Source organism: Scatophagus argus, chromosome 8 (genome assembly GCF_020382885.2).
Source record: "Scatophagus argus isolate fScaArg1 chromosome 8, fScaArg1.pri, whole genome shotgun sequence".
NCBI classification, from domain to species: Eukaryota; Metazoa; Chordata; class Actinopteri; family Scatophagidae; genus Scatophagus; species Scatophagus argus.
The window spans coordinates 4764224-4780723 of NC_058500.1; the positions used below are offsets into that span (position 1 = coordinate 4764224).

General features: G+C 41.2%; 1 protein-coding gene across 1 annotated transcript; it reads left to right on the forward strand.

The window, feature by feature from the left end:
- Positions 1 to 6737: 6737 nt before the first annotated feature.
- On the forward strand, positions 6738 to 11405 carry LOC124063821 (transmembrane and death domain protein 1-like). Its single transcript, XM_046397869.1, has 5 exons — positions 6738 to 8014; positions 8366 to 8557; positions 9565 to 9684; positions 10503 to 10655; positions 11105 to 11405. The coding sequence occupies exons 1-5, from the start codon at positions 7945 to 7947 to the stop codon at positions 11332 to 11334; spliced, it is 765 nt and encodes a 254-aa protein (XP_046253825.1). The 5' UTR covers positions 6738 to 7944; the 3' UTR covers positions 11335 to 11405.
- The last annotated feature ends 5095 nt before the right edge of the window (positions 11406 to 16500 follow it).

A 16500-nucleotide genomic window follows, 5' to 3' on the forward strand; every position in this document is an offset into this window, starting at 1 on the left:
CAGAAACAGCATGAAGCAGTGAGCCTGGCTCCATCCAAAGGTAAAAACTATTGCCTACCAGCACATCTAAAACCTGTGATTAAACAAACAAGATGTGACATGTTAATTAGTGAGGACTGGTTGGGAGGGTTGTTGGTCAGGCCCAAAGTTTTACCCTTTTTCCAGCTAAGGGAGGCCAACTGGCTGCTAATTCCTTTAAGACTTTCTAATTTAGAGCCGCTCTGCTATCTTTTTGATATACGTTTGGATATTTATATAACAAACCACTGACATATTTTTCTAGCTCTTTGGTGCCAGCCGCCTGCACAGTTTGACCAAATAACCTTTACAAAGAGACAAACGGGTGCAGTGTGCACCCAGTCACACCTTGCTCACTTTTTTCTGCTGTTTGTTTTGTCTTTGGATTAACTTTTGGCTATAGAAGCTGAAAAATCTAAATTGCCTCTCAGTGACCCCTTTCAGTCCCTTTAGACAATGTATTGACTTTCTGTGTCAAGATACCCAAACTCTGTGCTCTAAGGTTAGCAGGCAAAGAAAGAAATCAATTCATCTGATGAATCTGTGAATTTGAAAACAAGGATTGAGGAAATACACCTTGAATAACCTTTGCTTTATTACAGGAGCTGGGGATTCAGGTCTGCAGCTGAAACGAAGAGCGAAGCCGCACCTGAATGTTAGATGTGTCATTTTCATACTAGTCAGACACTGTTCAATTTTCGATCTAGAGCATAGTCATCTGCATGACACACACAGAGACATCCACACACACCAAACAAACGAAATTGGACCCAGGTGCTCCATGTCTGTTCTGTTGTGTGACCAGGTTAACTAATGGGCGAGCTAATCAAAGGGTGTCTGTCTCACCTTTGTCAACAGAGGAGTGCTGACCTCTAAAGGACGCCTGCCCCGAATCAACTCCCACAGACACAGAAGCCCTCATACACTGTCATTCAAAACAAACCGGGACTAATCAGCACCTGCAGCCAGCTGGAATGTTCCCAGTTTCTATAGAAGTTGAGGCTTAGTGAAAAACCAGACAGGTATTCTGAACAGAAAACAAGCCCAGACCCATTCACTGATGGAGCTGCAGTGTACCTTTATTTCAAAAAAAAGAAAAAACAAAAAGGGAGTGTTTTGGGCGCTTTCCTGTTTGTTTCATGGAGAGAACACACTCTTGGCTGAGAAAATGTTGCAAATTCGGCAGCATGTGACCGCTAATGCAGCCAAACATAATGAAACAATGCCTCTTATAACAAATTAATGTGTTTAATCCCCATGGCAACAGGAGTTCTGTGTTTTCTTGGTGGTTCGGACACAAGACAAAAAGTAATCTGCTTTCTGAGGTGCTGGGCACTGCAGCGATGGTGCTGACTATAGCCACTCTTGCTCCAGTAATATTCAGATAAGGCACAATGTTGCAGCAAAACGGAGCATTTTCAGTGGTTCCCGCTGCGATGCCATCCCTCCACTGTTATTTCTGTACGTTCCATTACACCATGTCAGTGAGAGAAGTACATAAACACAGGGTACTGACAGGCTCCCAGTCTCACACATGAATGGGAAAATTATCCAGCGCCGTCCTGCCCCCATCACATTCATTTTAGGAAGCAACTTTTGACATGTTGCACATGGTGCTCAGTTCAAGAACTATTTTGAAATCATTTCATGATGTGCAGTCACTTAGAAGAGGCTACTGGATTATACTGGAGAGAAGAAGAAGTTTCCTGTGAGTTAAATTCTGTGTAAGCATATTGTTACACTTTACTTAAAGTGGCTCCAATCAATATTTTATTAATGACAATGGATGGAAGTGACTGCCTGAAATGAGGTTTATGAACCACACAGCAGACTGGAGTCTCTGAGTTAACAGTGACAATCAGAATGGCAGCTGAATCATAAATCTAAATAAATCCTTCATGTGTTGAATGTGTGTCATTATATTCAGATCGTCTCCTGCATGAAATCGCTGCATTCTCACTGTTCTGCCTTATTATAAATTATAATACCCTGGTTATGTATATGTAGGTATATACAATATTAAGAATTGTAGGATTTGATTATGATACAAAGTCTTACTACATAACATTATTTTATTAATTCATTTACTTATTTATTTATTTTTACATAAAGAGATTCTCAAGAAGATCTAATCACATTGCACCATATTTGTCTAGAGCTCGCATAAATCATATTCACACGGGGATTTTTTTCACAAGAGCGACAGCCCATTTGTATTCTGGGTGTGACATCTCAAATCTGCATCCAAATGGGGAATGAAATATTTATGCTGCAAAATGATGGCACTCTTCATTGTCAAATTGCTTGAACATAAAAGTGCATTAGAAGGTAGGTGCATTCCTGCCCAGGCAAGTCAGAACAGAAACAGCCAATGAGGCGTCAGAGAGAGAGAGAGAGAGAGAGAGAGGGAGAAAGAGATGAGGGGAGTATCACGGCGGGAAGACGACGCTGGGCGGCCTCGGGCGGCAGAGCCTGCAGACAAGACCGACACCCGGGAATCTCACACAAAAACATTCAGATTGCAATAAATGACAAAAGTCTCCAAAGCAAATACCATCATTTGCAAATAAAACCCCCTTTTGTTTCATTATTCAAAGGGGATTATTATACACATTTGCTCTGAGGTACATGTTGTACTGAAGTGTAATTTAGTAGGAGGGGCAGGACATAAATATGAAGCAACAGTAGCATGCAGAATAAAGTGTGCTCATAGCGCAGTGTGGCTATATGCATGAATAAAGAATAAGTATCTGTATCAACTGTGTTATCTTTGCACTTCGTGTGTCATTAGGGAACAAATTTTTCAATTAATGTTAGAATTTGCACTTTATGCTTATGTGCAGATTTTTTCAGTGACTCCTACATCACACAGCAACATAACAGCTTTGTCATTTCTCTTCCTTTTTTTTAATTATCTGCTTTATTTATAGACAATTACTTGGTCAGTTAAACATGATGGCACAATTAAAAACTTAACACCTAAAAGTGTGATCCTAATCCTAAACTTATTTTGTAGCTTATTTTGACATTTCAACATTGTTAATTATATCATTATTAATTATAATGATATAATATTAAAGTGCTCCAGCCATCCGTGGAGGATTACAGTAATGGCATATTTTCACATTAACATGCATGTTCCATTGCATGTGTATCGGGTGTAGAAGTTCACATTCCTCACAGTGACGTGTTTCAGCGGAGCCTCAGGGGTGTGCACTCCTGAAATTCAGCACCTCTTCATTCAGCAAACCTGCCTGTCTGCGGGTCAGCGCTCACCCCAAAGATCCTCTGAACGGCTGTGCTTCCGCACCAGTAACGTTGGTTGTTCATTTCAGCAAAAGATGGAAGTTTGGGTTTTCACAAATCTGAGGAGTGAATACACTGTTGACCAACATGTCACACGAAAACAAAAAAAACAGGCGACGTCTCCCACTGGGACAGAAGCAGTTTGAAGTTCTGAACAACAGAACCATCTGGACTAACTTTGAAGCAAATAAAGAGACATTGCAGAGATTATATTCCAGAAACTTTGATGGATGTTAAGTGATTAAAACAGGAGCCCTGTAAGCACAGTCCCAAAGCAGCAGCAATCAAAACTGCTCTGCAAAGCTTGTTAAACAGGCAGGCACATATTGTTGAGTGCTCGTTGTTATATTGCAGTATTGTTTTAGCAATATCAATGAGATAGCGTTGTAAACAATGTTTTGTTTTTTTCTTATTTGTTTTGGGGTTTTTTGAGGATTGGAGCTCCTGTTTAGCACCAGGACTTTTGATCTCATCTGAGGCAGCTTCCTCAAAACAGCTCACACTTTTCACAGAAACTTCAAGGAGGCATCATTGATGCATTTGAGGCACACTGATATGCGCTGCCAGTCTGGTGAAGTCTAGCAGTTGAATTCACAAGAAATTGGTTTTAGCTTTACTTATTTGCATATACACTTTAACTTAGGCTGGTTCACACAGTTCACCGTGTGAGGCAACATAGCCAGTGGATCTAAAAAAAAACCCCAAACTTTTTCTGTGTTGTTAGTAAGCCAGGCGCAGGGCTGCCTTCGAGCAGGGTGTTTTTAGAGGCTCGTTTTTCAGCTGTCACCTTCCAGAGGTCCAAAAGATTACCTTGAACGAGTCACATTGTCCAGAGCTATCTGGCCCACACAGAACACAGAGGTAAAGCACTCTCTGTCTCCAGAGAACAACAGCTCATAATTCAAAGATATTTGTGTTCTTGTCAATAAAATCACATATAAAGAAGATTGGGCTCGAATGAATGTGCTCTCGAGAGAAATATCTTGTCAGGTGAGACTCGGTGCAGCTCTCTACCTAAGGAATGTGTCTGCACTGAACCTCCTCACCCATCCCCCCAAACCCTGCCATTGTGAGGCAAAGGAATGCTTTTCAAAAACTTGTTCCTTTCACAGTGAAGGATGTCGGGTGTCGCCCCATCTTTCATTAAAAGCTGAGAGGGTAGTCGCGGCTAGAGAAAAGAGCTGCACAGTTTCCTATCCTTTATAAAAAAAATCCAGGTTTGTTTGTTTTTTTTTATTATAGTGATTTAAGGGCTGATTGGTGCTCAGGAGGCAGAATATACTGCCAGACAAATTTTCTTCATGGAACACTTGCAAATCATCATTCAAATGAAAATTTTATGAAAATGGGTTTGAAGGGCTCCTCAAATGCTTCAGAGATGATCTGGCTAATAAAGAATGTGGTTTACCCCAGAGAGTGTAAGACAAAAATGTGCAAATTACAGCAGAGACTCATCAAATAATGAGCATGAGCCCCTTATTAGATTAATATTACATGAAACGCCTTTATTTCATTTGTACGTTTATGCCTTCCGCTGAGTCTTTCAAAGCCTTTGAAGTGGATGAGATGTTGTGTCTGTTAATAAGAGATTAAAGAAAGTGAAGATTTTTCAACAAGTGTTGTGTGATCGCAGCAGTTTTGGGAATACTACCTTTACTTTGATTTCAGTTTCTGTCTTTATTAGTTCTCTTTCTTTATTCTCTGCAATAAAAGCACACCACATGGCAGGGCGTGGTGGCTTTTTATGACTGAGAAATGGGTGGTCCTTCTCAGGTACTTGTATCTTATTGGTTGGCACAGTCCACTAAAACACCAATACCTGAATCAGGTAGAGAAAAAAGTTAGACAGAAGACACATAGCACTTTGTCAGTTGTACCTTCAGTATCTCATGAAGAACTGCTGAGTGTTTTGTAGTTTGATTTTCATTGCTTTCACAGTCACTGGGGAACTAAAGGAGCAAATAAGGTGAGTAATGCATTTTAAACGAGGTAAGGCATTCATCCATGCACAGCAAGTCTAATTTTACAAATACTTCAAACTGTAGATTTGTCTAGAGCTACAACTATATCTAATACTCTTACAAAAGTAGTTGTGGCCAATTTGTTAAGATGATAAGATCACCTCGCAAATCATGTGCTTGGAAGCAGCATTTGTATTCAGATCCAACAGGACCAACAGAGATTTTGGGTGACAGGAGCGTAGCAGTCGTGTGGGAAAAGTGTGCAAGTCTAAGTGCACAAAAGAGAGAAAAGTCTGACTATCAGAAAGCTTCAGGTGTGGGGAGTGAGTGGGTCAAGTCGATGTTGCGTTCCCCCAGCAACGTGACTCTGAGGCGGACAGATAGCGAGGCTGGCCGTGGTGTCTGGTGGCGGTCTCGAGCTACGGTGGGGTTGCATCACTGATGACTAAACAGTTATTCAGCTCAGGCCTGTGATAACGTGCCGGAGTCCAGGATTTCAACTGCAGCCTGAAACCCCAGAGCCACAGAGCAGGACAGGCCTGGTCTCGCTCAGGCTCAGGCTCAGACTTAAACTCGAGAAAAGGGAGAGGCCAAAATCCAGTTCTTGCTGCACTCATTGCCACCCCCTCAACCTCGGAGGCTTAATCATAAATCAAACAGTCCAAGTGCTGTTACTGCTGCTCCTGCTCTTCACCAGGGTGCCAGGGTCGGCCTCCATCCTGAAGCTCAACGCCGAAGTGAAGCTTAGCACTCGATTTTCTTGCAATAAACACACTTAGTGTGGTGCGTCACTGTGGGAAAACTGTGAAGAATCAGAATCACAACGAAAATCTCAGATTGGAAATGAACAAAGCTGCATCATGTATGTTTGTGTGTTATATTTCAGACACTTTCTGCAAGAATATTCCATGTGTTCTATCCTTCATTCCACCGGAGTCTGTCTGTGTACTTAACCAGATTTCAGTGGTGTGAAGTGTAAGAGACATGGGGATACGACTCCACAAGCTAACACTCACAATACCAGAAGGAAAAAGCCAAAGAAGTAACTCCATTTATTTCATTTTGACAGCATTTTGAATGATGGAAACTGTATTCCTTTTCTTGCAAGATGTTTATTTCTTATATGGTCCTGTGACATGTTGTTTATGTTCTCCCTGTAACATATACCAAAAAATATGTTATGCAAGTATTTTCATCAATAACTTATTGTACTGAGCAACTCAAGAATATGAATAAATTTCCCAACCTCGTGCCCAGTGGTTCTTTTTTTTCTAGAAGCACAACATCTCAAATCATTACAGAGCCATTATACCACCCACACCCAACTTTCTGTGGATCTCAGCCCCAGAGCATGATTTTTTTTTTTCATTAGCCAACATGGAGAATTTGAGACTCTGCCCACACAAACAACCTTTACTGTTTGGCAAATGAAGCTTATTAACAATTTAAAACATGCCCTCACTGTAGCCCACACAATAATGTCATTAAACATGTTTCTCCTTGCTAGAGAGATGCATCTCAACAACTCGCAGCACATTTCTCTCCAGTAGTGCACATCAAAGGCAAGGACAAACGTAATTTTCTTTGCTCTTTTACTTTTCCATACATCAATATTATAATAGCATTTTCTACTCCACAATACGTGCATTGCCCTCTTTGTTATGCCAGTGATACAGATTCCATATGTAGGCTTGGCTTTGTAGTTTTTGTAAAGCTGCAAGCTTTTTCCAGCAGGCCTGGTCTGGACAAACCTTTAAAGTTCAATAGAATTTTAAATAAAGCAGAGGGCTGCATCTAGAGGTTTGTGAGCGTAACCCTTCACTGCTGGGGTCTGTTTTGTTTTTGGCTCCCGACAATCAATCTCCTTTGGAGATACTTTGAAATGTGAAATAATAATAGTACCCACAGAGCAAAGCAACATATTTTTGGCCCACGGTTATGCATGTGGGTACACTCATATAAATAAAACTCACCATCCAAGTTTCAAAGCCCCACCACCAAATGGCCTCTAAATGAATTTTACATACTTAACAATGTCAGGCTTTTAAGTGCATAGCCACAAGCGATGCTTTTCTCTGAGACAACACAGCAGTTAGAGCAGCAGAAGGGTCACAAGTTAGGAGGAGAGACAAAGTATAAGCTGAGGTTTTAAGAGGACGCCTCGTTGTTGTGTGGTCTTAGTCTTAAATGTCACACTGCAAACTCAGCTGTATAACCTAAAATATCTGTTGTACGCAATGATGTCATAATTATTTGCAATACACCTAATATTTACGTTTCGTAAATATCTCACAACACTTACAGCATCATTAAAACTTGTGATATCAGTTGTTAGATTAATCAATGGTGATTTTGATAATCGTGCAGGCAATAGTAAATTGAATATATAGATTGAATTAACAGTATGGAAGATATAATATTTAAAAATTAGCTGGTTTGAATTCGCAAGAAAGTAAAAGTTGCAGACCTCCAGTAAATCATGCATCTATGAAAATATTCTCTCTGACATGAATGTCTTTTGTCTTGTGATTGGATGTTTTAAAAAAGACAAAGAACGCTGCTCATCCAAGTTCTAACTTTGAAAATAAACTTCATATACTAGCAGTAGTTACAATATCATTATACTACTAGTGTTGTAGTATTTTCTACTGCAGCCGAGATGAAAGTCTGGAAATCTTTTCCCTGCTTTGTTTTTGTCCTTGTGAGTTCAGCACTCGGGGAGGACACAGGTGAGAGCACATGTTCCTCCAGCAGGTGCGGTTACATCAGCAGCCAGCACGTTGTAAGAATTCAAATTAAAAAAACTCACGCAGACTGAATTTGCTGATTGTTATGTTGTCTGATGTGAAATGTTGATTACTCAGTTTGTGTTCTGTGCGAGTGAGGAAGAGAATATGACAGTTTGAAGCCTCACAAGCAGCACTTGCTAATTGAGAGCACAGGCATGTAGTGTCAGCATTACGCTTCATTAACTGGAATTGACAGCGTACTGTGTGCTTCCATGCCTTTGCCATGCCTTCAACACTTATTGTGAGTGGTGTGTGTGTGTGTGTGTGTGTGTGTGTGTTGCGGCTGTTTAGTGGCAGAAGACATCGGAGTCCATCAGCTGGAGCGTTTAGTGGAGCTGCTGACGTCTACGGAGTGCGAAGACCTTCTGTTCGCCCTCTCTCACCCAGAGGAGGATATCTTCCAGCACCTTGAGCGTCTCTCGCCAGAACAAAATAAGCTTGATCTCAAGCCTCGAGCCAAAAGAGACACCTCTTCTGCCACGAGTTAGTACTCACCATCATCATCATCATCATCATCATCATCATCATCTCTGCCTGAGGCACTTTCTCAAGTCTATATTAAGACAATTCTTACGGCATAAACGCTGAGTTAGAGAGGGAGTTGTTGCAATGAGGTGGTGGATTGTAACTACAGTTGCTCAAGTTCTGTACAAAAATCTGAGGTACTTGTACTTCTGGTTACTTTACAGGTTTTTTGTACCTTTCCTGTCCAATGAAAAGCGTGTGTCTCCAAATTCTGTGATGTTGAGTTTGATTTTTTTTCTTAGGCTGCCAAAATTGCCCCATTCGTAAGCTAAACACGGCTGTTAAAGTTTTTTTGAGCTCATGAAAAGTTGACTTTTTACAGCAGTTTCAGTATTGTTACTCAGGATCTGAATACTTCTTCAACCACTGCTGTGATGATTCCTCCTGTTGAAACTGGTCCTGATCTCTTCTTAAAGCAAGATCAGCGGAAGTGATGGGGGACAAAATCCACAGACGTCCTCGTGTGGAACAATAGAATATTACCGTTCAGCTGAGGCTGTCATAGGGCCTCATCAGTCAAGGATAACGACTTGATTTCAGTTCAGACTACAGAGGCCTCATATTCTCGTCAACTTAACTGGAATGTATTTTTGCACAGAACAAAGACTATGCAATGACAAACACGTGTGAGTATCGTTTCAGGATAGATTTGGTAAAATACGAACCTATCCTTTAAAATCTGCTCACCCTCCTCTGTGGTGTCAGCTAAAAACGTGAGAGACCCTCGCTAGAGCCAGCCACAATTTGTGAAACATTGAAAACATTTAGGAATATTGAACTCCATTTCTGACCCTATATCTCAACCTTTAAGAGTTACAGTCCATGAGTTGCAATAAGGTAGAAATGAAGTCCAACCTGAGACCTGTCAGTTTCTCGCACGCCCAGCAGGGCTTGGGGAGTTTCTGGCAGCAAACTGACTGTCAGAGGCTTGTCTGTCTGAGGGCCGTATGTTTTGTGTTTACTAGGTAGTGAAGCCCAGTGCCGGACAGCCCTGACAGACTGGCTACTGAGGTACGGCGAGCAGACCTACTACGACAGGCTTTCTCGCGCCTTGCAGCGCATTGGCAGAACAGACATCGCCACTGGTGAGAAACAAGCGGAGACACGTGTGTTATTTAAACAGAATAATTCTGAGTGACTCTACAAATGTAATGGGTTTCAAATTAAAAAAAGTTCCCTTTTTATGTACAGTGCAGTGTTGTTGTCATGAGCAGACATCTCAGCATGTCCCTTGACAAAAGGAAATTGGAACAAAGCCTCATTTGGGTACATGGTGGTACGTTTTCAAAAATGGGCTTATTTCGGTCAACGAGGCCTCCTCATGATTTTAACAACAGCAAGTAATTGCTTCATTACTTTGAGATTCGTTTTAATTGGAACTTCAGAAGTGACATATTTTGCACACTGCCAGTCTCTGGCATGTGTTGCAGTCCAGTGTACACACAACTCCACAGCCGAGTGGCGTTGGATAGAAGGAGGTGTAAATGATCTGACAGAGGACTCAGTGGAGCTGACACGAGCCACACAACAAACCATCTGCTCCTTTCATCAGCAGCTTCAGAGCAAAAAAAAAAAGACAAGGAGAGGATTGGAAGAGATGAGTTATAAGACATGGTGGTGGTGGGGGTGGCTTTGATGAAAAACTGTGTGGATGCAGAATGCAGCAATTATTGTACACTTGATTGCAGTTCTAAAGAGACCTACTCATACATGGAAACTTGAGTGGTTCATTTTGTTTTATTCGGAAGTGAAGGACAACAGTTGCTCTCCTGCCAGAACTAATTATGTTCAGTGCATGAAAACAACAATTAAATACGAATTGACAATCTTTTAAACGTACGCGTTTAACACACAAAGTGACAAGCAAACAAGAAATACTTTTAGATTGCTTTTGTTTTTACAGAGGTGGGGAAGAACATCAACCAGGACAAAGTCTTGAGCCTGAAACGCTACGTTGAAGACTATCATAAATACGTCAGCTCATTAAACTTTCCATCGGTTCAGTCGAATGCAAAGAACGACCAGCATGAAGACCAGAAGGTCGAAAAAAGAAAAGGTAATTTGCCACAAAGCTTGAAAGACTCGCATTAGTTTGGTCCACTATTTAATAGAATTAGTGATGGAGAGCCAAGTCCTAACATGTGGCCTCGAATATCTTTGGCTATTGATGTCAAGAGGAGATTTTTGGGTTATCCCTCTGGAGACTGTCTGAATGACAAATGATATAATGTTTCAGTGAACCATGAATCTATTAAGTGTTTAGATGAGATGCCGGATTAGATTTGGTGGCCGTGGGCATGCTTCCAACTCATTATTTCTCAGCATCAACACTCTCACAAGTATTTCCCAGGGTACCTAGAAATTCCAAAATGTAATTATCACCTGTCCACTTTTTTATCCTCCGCGGTGCTTCATTCAAGTTAAAACTTGATAAAAATGCTCCCACAGTCCATTGAGATGGTAAGTGTGTCTGTCCTGTTTGTGCGCTCTGTGTGTGTGTGCTAGTAAAGGATCTGACTTGGCGAGACCTGGATCTGATTGTGGAGCGAGCTCCTGTCCCTTTGTACCAGAAGGGACCTTTGGATGTGGCTCTGCCGCTCTTGTATGGCATCCTGTTGGGCTTCGGAGGTACCTTCCTCGCGGGCGTCTCTATACTCCTCGTCATCATCCACATCATGCGCAGAAACGAGCCCAGGCGTCACCCCAGGGTCACCAGCAGTAAGCTCACGGCATGAGATGTAATGTTGGAAGACGCAGCTTCTGGGAGGTTAAAGTGCTGAATAAAATGTCTCCACCACGTCCAAAATTTGATACATGTGCATACATAAATATGGCACCTGTCTGTTTGTTTTATTTCATAGCAGATTCAAAAAGATTTAAAGATTTATTTTTATGGAAGATTTAAAATGCCAGAATCTCCCAATCTCTTGTCCTCCAGCGACCAGCAGAACCAATACAGAAATCTGCCATCGATTTCACCACACCACAGCTAATTATGACAAATATGACAAGAACAATTCCGTTTCAGATAAAGTAATTATCCCTGCCGTGTAGACTGGTATGCATTATTGTCTTGCCAATGGGTAGATGACTAGTGTTGTGACAGATGTGCTGGAACCCAGCCCTCACACCAAAGGTTGTTCCGGTGTTACTGTGATAGTGATGCCACTTTCCATTTCCCCTGCAAGTGACGGCAACGTGCCCGTCTGGCATCGAAGAACAACTAATTATCCAGCCTGGCGCCTGCTCCCCCGGAGCCTGCCGATACTCCACAGGCAATCCAAAAGACTAATAACAGTGACAATGCTAGCAGACAATGGAGCACTCTTGGTTGTGATGGCAGCTTCTGGCGGGTGACAGAAGCCAAATAGAAAACACAGAGCTATATTTTTTTGACGTGTGAAGCAGCGAGAATTGTTAGCAAGCTGAAATAACTTGATATGTGAGATGCCGCAGCGAAGTAGGTCCAGAAACTGGCATCTGACACCAGAGGAAAAATATTATAAGATTCAAATTAACTTTGTTGACATGTGCAAGCTTTAATTAAGAGAATCATTGGCTCACAACAAGGTATTTTCATATACTCTGCTGAGTATGTTTCATAATAGCAAGACAGAAAACATGCTCATGGCATGGGAGTACTTTCTAGATTCATGTTCCCAGTTTCTTATGCTATTCCTACTTTCCTCTTCGTAATTGAACTAATTACTTCATTATACAAATCTGGCCTAATGTGCTTCAGGAGGCAGACAGCTTGGATTAACAGTGGCACTAAGCAGCAATTACAGACAATTAGTTCATAAATCAACATTTAAACAAATTAAAGAGCCAAGCAGAACTGTGTGAGCAATGCTCTAAAAGGCCAAAAGGGCATTTGAGTTTTGACTTAACTAAATAATGACCTAAATAATTTAACACATGCATCATGTTTTTCTTCTATGTTCGTACTGTAAACTAAATGGACTTTTTGATTTAGAATTGTCTTAATAATCCAATGCATAACATGTATTCGACTTTAGCACAACATTGTGTTTCACCTTCATCACTAAGCGTCCCAGGTGGCACAGCAGAACTCTTCACAACAAAACTTCCTCTGTCCTTCAGTTTTCCCCTGCTGGCTGTTAGGATCCTGCAGGTGCTGACTATGACAGGTTCACCTGCTGTGGGCTCACCTGTATTTCTGTAACCAGTGAAGAGGAAAGCCAGAGTACTATATGCCTGAATGAGCTTGCAAAAACAGCATGCCACATGGGGCTGGCATCATGGCTGTGACACTCCTTAGCATAGCCAAGGTCCTATCAGGCAGCTGCTCTTAGTGCATAAAGAAAACTATAAACACATCGAGCCCGTTGGGATACACTGCATACGTTTAGAAATATACAGCAGAGTGCACGACTTCATCTTCTTCAAAGCAGAGTCCAATAGTGATTGTCTGACGGTCCTTTCAGATGCATTTCCTTTACAGGGCACTGTAAATGAACACCAGAATAGGCCAATGTTCATTTCAAGCCTTACTAATGCAAAGGGATGAAGCAATCACAGAAGTCATGGTTGAATAGAGAAAGGATCTGACATGAAATTGACATTTACGGCCAAGGCGAAGCCAGCGTGTGAGGCAGCGGTTTCCAGGCACATTCATTCTTATGCAAAATAGGGCTTTTCTGTTTTTTACTCCAGTGGTTTCTTTGGGTTATTTAATAGTTTGTGGAGCAGCAGCTTATCAAACTGGATTCTCTGGGGAGGGCACATCTGTCTCTTGTCACTGGCTCAGTACAGCATAAGGAGTCAAGTGTTTGTCTGCATGAAAATGTAGATGGACAGGTTGGGATGCTCAGCAGACAGAGGGTTGCTCAGACAGAGGGGCTGTGTCCTTGATGTGCTGAGGCTGAGCGTTCTGCATTAAGGCCTCTGGGGTGTGCTTAGTGTCACTAAAGGCTTTAACGTTCTCCTCCCCCCATTTGCATCTTCATTCATCTGCAGGGCCACTGAGGTGCTGCAGTCCCCACTCAACCATCACTCTCCCTTTGCTCAATATATATGGATCACAGGAAACAAGATCACAACAGCAGCTCTTTTACAGTCATACTGTTTTTTAATTTGCCTCAGCTCCAGCTTTCACAACTTCGTCTTTCATGGTTTCCTTGGGGGAGTGTGAGACTTCTTCAAAGTTTTTACTGCTGATCAGACAAGAGCTGATCTGCGGATTTACATGTAAAGTCACAGTGCCATCCTGTGGTCATGACTGATAATTACAGCAAATATAATTATTGAAATTACAGCTGAAAATTGCAGTTTTAATAACTCCGCTTATGAGCAGTTTTAAATGGTTGTAATAAATCTGCTGCATGCTGCAATTATAGAAAATAATGTGAATAGTTTTATATTGTTCTATCACAGTGATAGGAAGGGAGACAGTAGTAAAAGTCATTATGCATCCAGGTTCTCTGGTAAATTATGAAAATGAACATGTGATCATTTCTGCTGTAATTATCCAAGCATTATCTGAATCACAGTTCACTTATTAAAAGTGGGGAAAATGATGTATGGATGTTTCGACTGCATGGCATAAAGCGCATTGTGTTAAAGTCTAAATGCAGCAGTATTACTTTTAATCATGTATACCTGATGACTTCAAAATATAAACTAGCAATTAAGGACATTATTATGTTTTCTAATCACTGCTGTTCCAGTGTTTGGTACACCGTCCAGAGTCCAGACAAGAGGCTTCCTGTCAACCTTCATTCATCCAATTGATGAATTGATTTAGTTTTAATTTAAAAGATGGTTAAACTCCCCCAATGACAGGTGAGTCATGATAGAGAGGTAAACAAAAAGCAGTAACGGGCTTGGATAATGGCTGCCTGGCTTGTCTGTTTACTGAGATAAAAACAGGAGATTTCTCCTCTGAGCTTCAGTCAGGTGTGTTTCCTCTGCACCAGAGACAGATGGATACCCATGGGACACCAGACAACTAAAGAGCAAACCAAACGGGTCTGAACTACAATTTTAGTGGAAAAACACCGAAATTTCAACCCATTTGATTTTTCTCTTCTCCACTTCTCCTGTATTTTCACTTTGTAAGCTTTGTGTTTTGAGGTTAATGAGTATTATGCGGAGAACTGTACGGGGGCGCTTTCATGTAGAGCTCGCTGGAAAGCTAATTTGCAAATGTTTGTGTTAATGATTCTGATATATTATGCAGCTGAAGCAAGGGACAATTTCACTAATGCCTGTGTGGCGAATGGTTTCAGCCTTCTCTGTCTGACAGACATTCAGACACTCAGACACGTCTGGTCTTTGTCTCTAAGGTCTGTCTCAAGTGTCAGCTGAGCCACACTCATCACAGTTCAGTTCTTCACGCCTGACATTAACGCAGCATGCCAAAGAATAAAGATGGAACTGTGTTACAATTGTGTAGTTTTCCTCATCTTTTGTCCTATTGTATTCCTCTCCTCCCCCTGCCTTGTTCCCGTCTGTGCGTGCGTGTGTTTGTGTGTGCCTACTTAACTGCTATCTACTCACCTGCGCACCTGTTCTGCATTCCCTCCAATCAGCTCCACTCTGCTCCCAGTCCACCTTCACCCAGGCTACTCTGTGGTATTTATGCAAAACCATTTCTCTACTTTAAGTACCTTTTCTTGTTCAAATGCTGAACTAATTTTTGTCTTTTGTGCTCAGGTTCATTTCCTCATCTCTTCCTGTCTTGCCCAGATCTTGCTTTGATTTTGTTGACTTGGTTCATATTAACTTTTCACATGGCCCTTAACTCTAAATGCACATAAGTCACTTCAAAGAACCTGGTCTCCTACAACAACATGTTTGCATACAGTGTTAATGTGGTTAACCACATATCTGCAACAATATTGACTTTTTGTCAATGTCTAACTTTTGATAAATTGATTAAAGGCTAATGCATCCATGCAAAATGAAACTGCAGTTAATTCTATGCACAAATATTTAACTTGGATGAATTTAAGCTGCAGAAAAATCCAGAGTTGTGATGCACGTCATTGCTTTACAGCTTTTTCTCACATGTCTTATTTTGGCTTGTGATTTTATCATGCAAGATTGTCAAAATTAATGAAGTGACAGCGCAAGCTATCAAATTACGATTGTGTAATAACACTCACAACACCCCTGATGACATGTTGCAAAGCATCATGTGGCTTCCTCCCATGATGCAGTGCTCTAATGAGTTACCTTAGCGTTGCACCACACTGCGCTGTTTTGCATTGTCTTGTCTAATTTCCCTGCTGGTACTGAACGGCTCAGTAAGGAGCCGGTATCTGCAGTCATCACACTGCGGTTTTTATCTAATAAGAAGACAGGAGAGCAAACAGTACCTGGCGCTCTGTTTAATGAGTTGATAGGATGATAAAACACCTCACTGATGACACAAATTTGCATATGTGTCCAACATGATAGCTGCGAATCTGTCTCTGTCTTGATGGCATATTCAGAAGGAAGGTCGAATTTGTTTATCTTTCTGAAGCTTTATCTTTTTGTTACATCTTTCATTTATGGTACTCCTTATAAAATTTAAATAAATCTCTTCCTTCCCTTCAGATATGAAAAAGGTAAGAAATACAGACATCTGCAAAGTTTTCTTGAGGCTTCAAGTTCAGATTCTTAGTTTTTAATTGTTCCATGAAGGTCATCGATTCTGAATTACAACAATAAAAAAGTGATTATTTTTAATGCAGTAATGGTACCATGAAATGAACTCATTGCATCTACAAGTTGCTAAAGAGACAAACAAAAATGGCAAGCAGGTTGAGCACTGTTTTTCATCAGACATGGTGCTTTGGCTTAATGTAACTCTAAACAATTAGCCATCCTCCAGTCAGCCACGCAGACTCAACAATTTCATGCCTTAATTAATTAGCAGAGAAAATCCATTG

Bases quoted from the DNA above. Each gene is read 5' to 3' on its own strand.
- LOC124063821 (XM_046397869.1), top strand. From the start codon at position 7,945: ATGAAAGTCTGGAAATCTTTTCCCTGCTTTGTTTTTGTCCTTGTGAGT. The intron at 8,558-9,564 runs GTTAGTACTCAC...TGTGTTTACTAG, and splicing joins AGACACCTCTTCTGCCACGA to GTAGTGAAGCCCAGTGCCGG. The intron at 10,656-11,104 runs GTAATTTGCCAC...TGTGTGTGCTAG, and splicing joins GAAGGTCGAAAAAAGAAAAG to TAAAGGATCTGACTTGGCGA.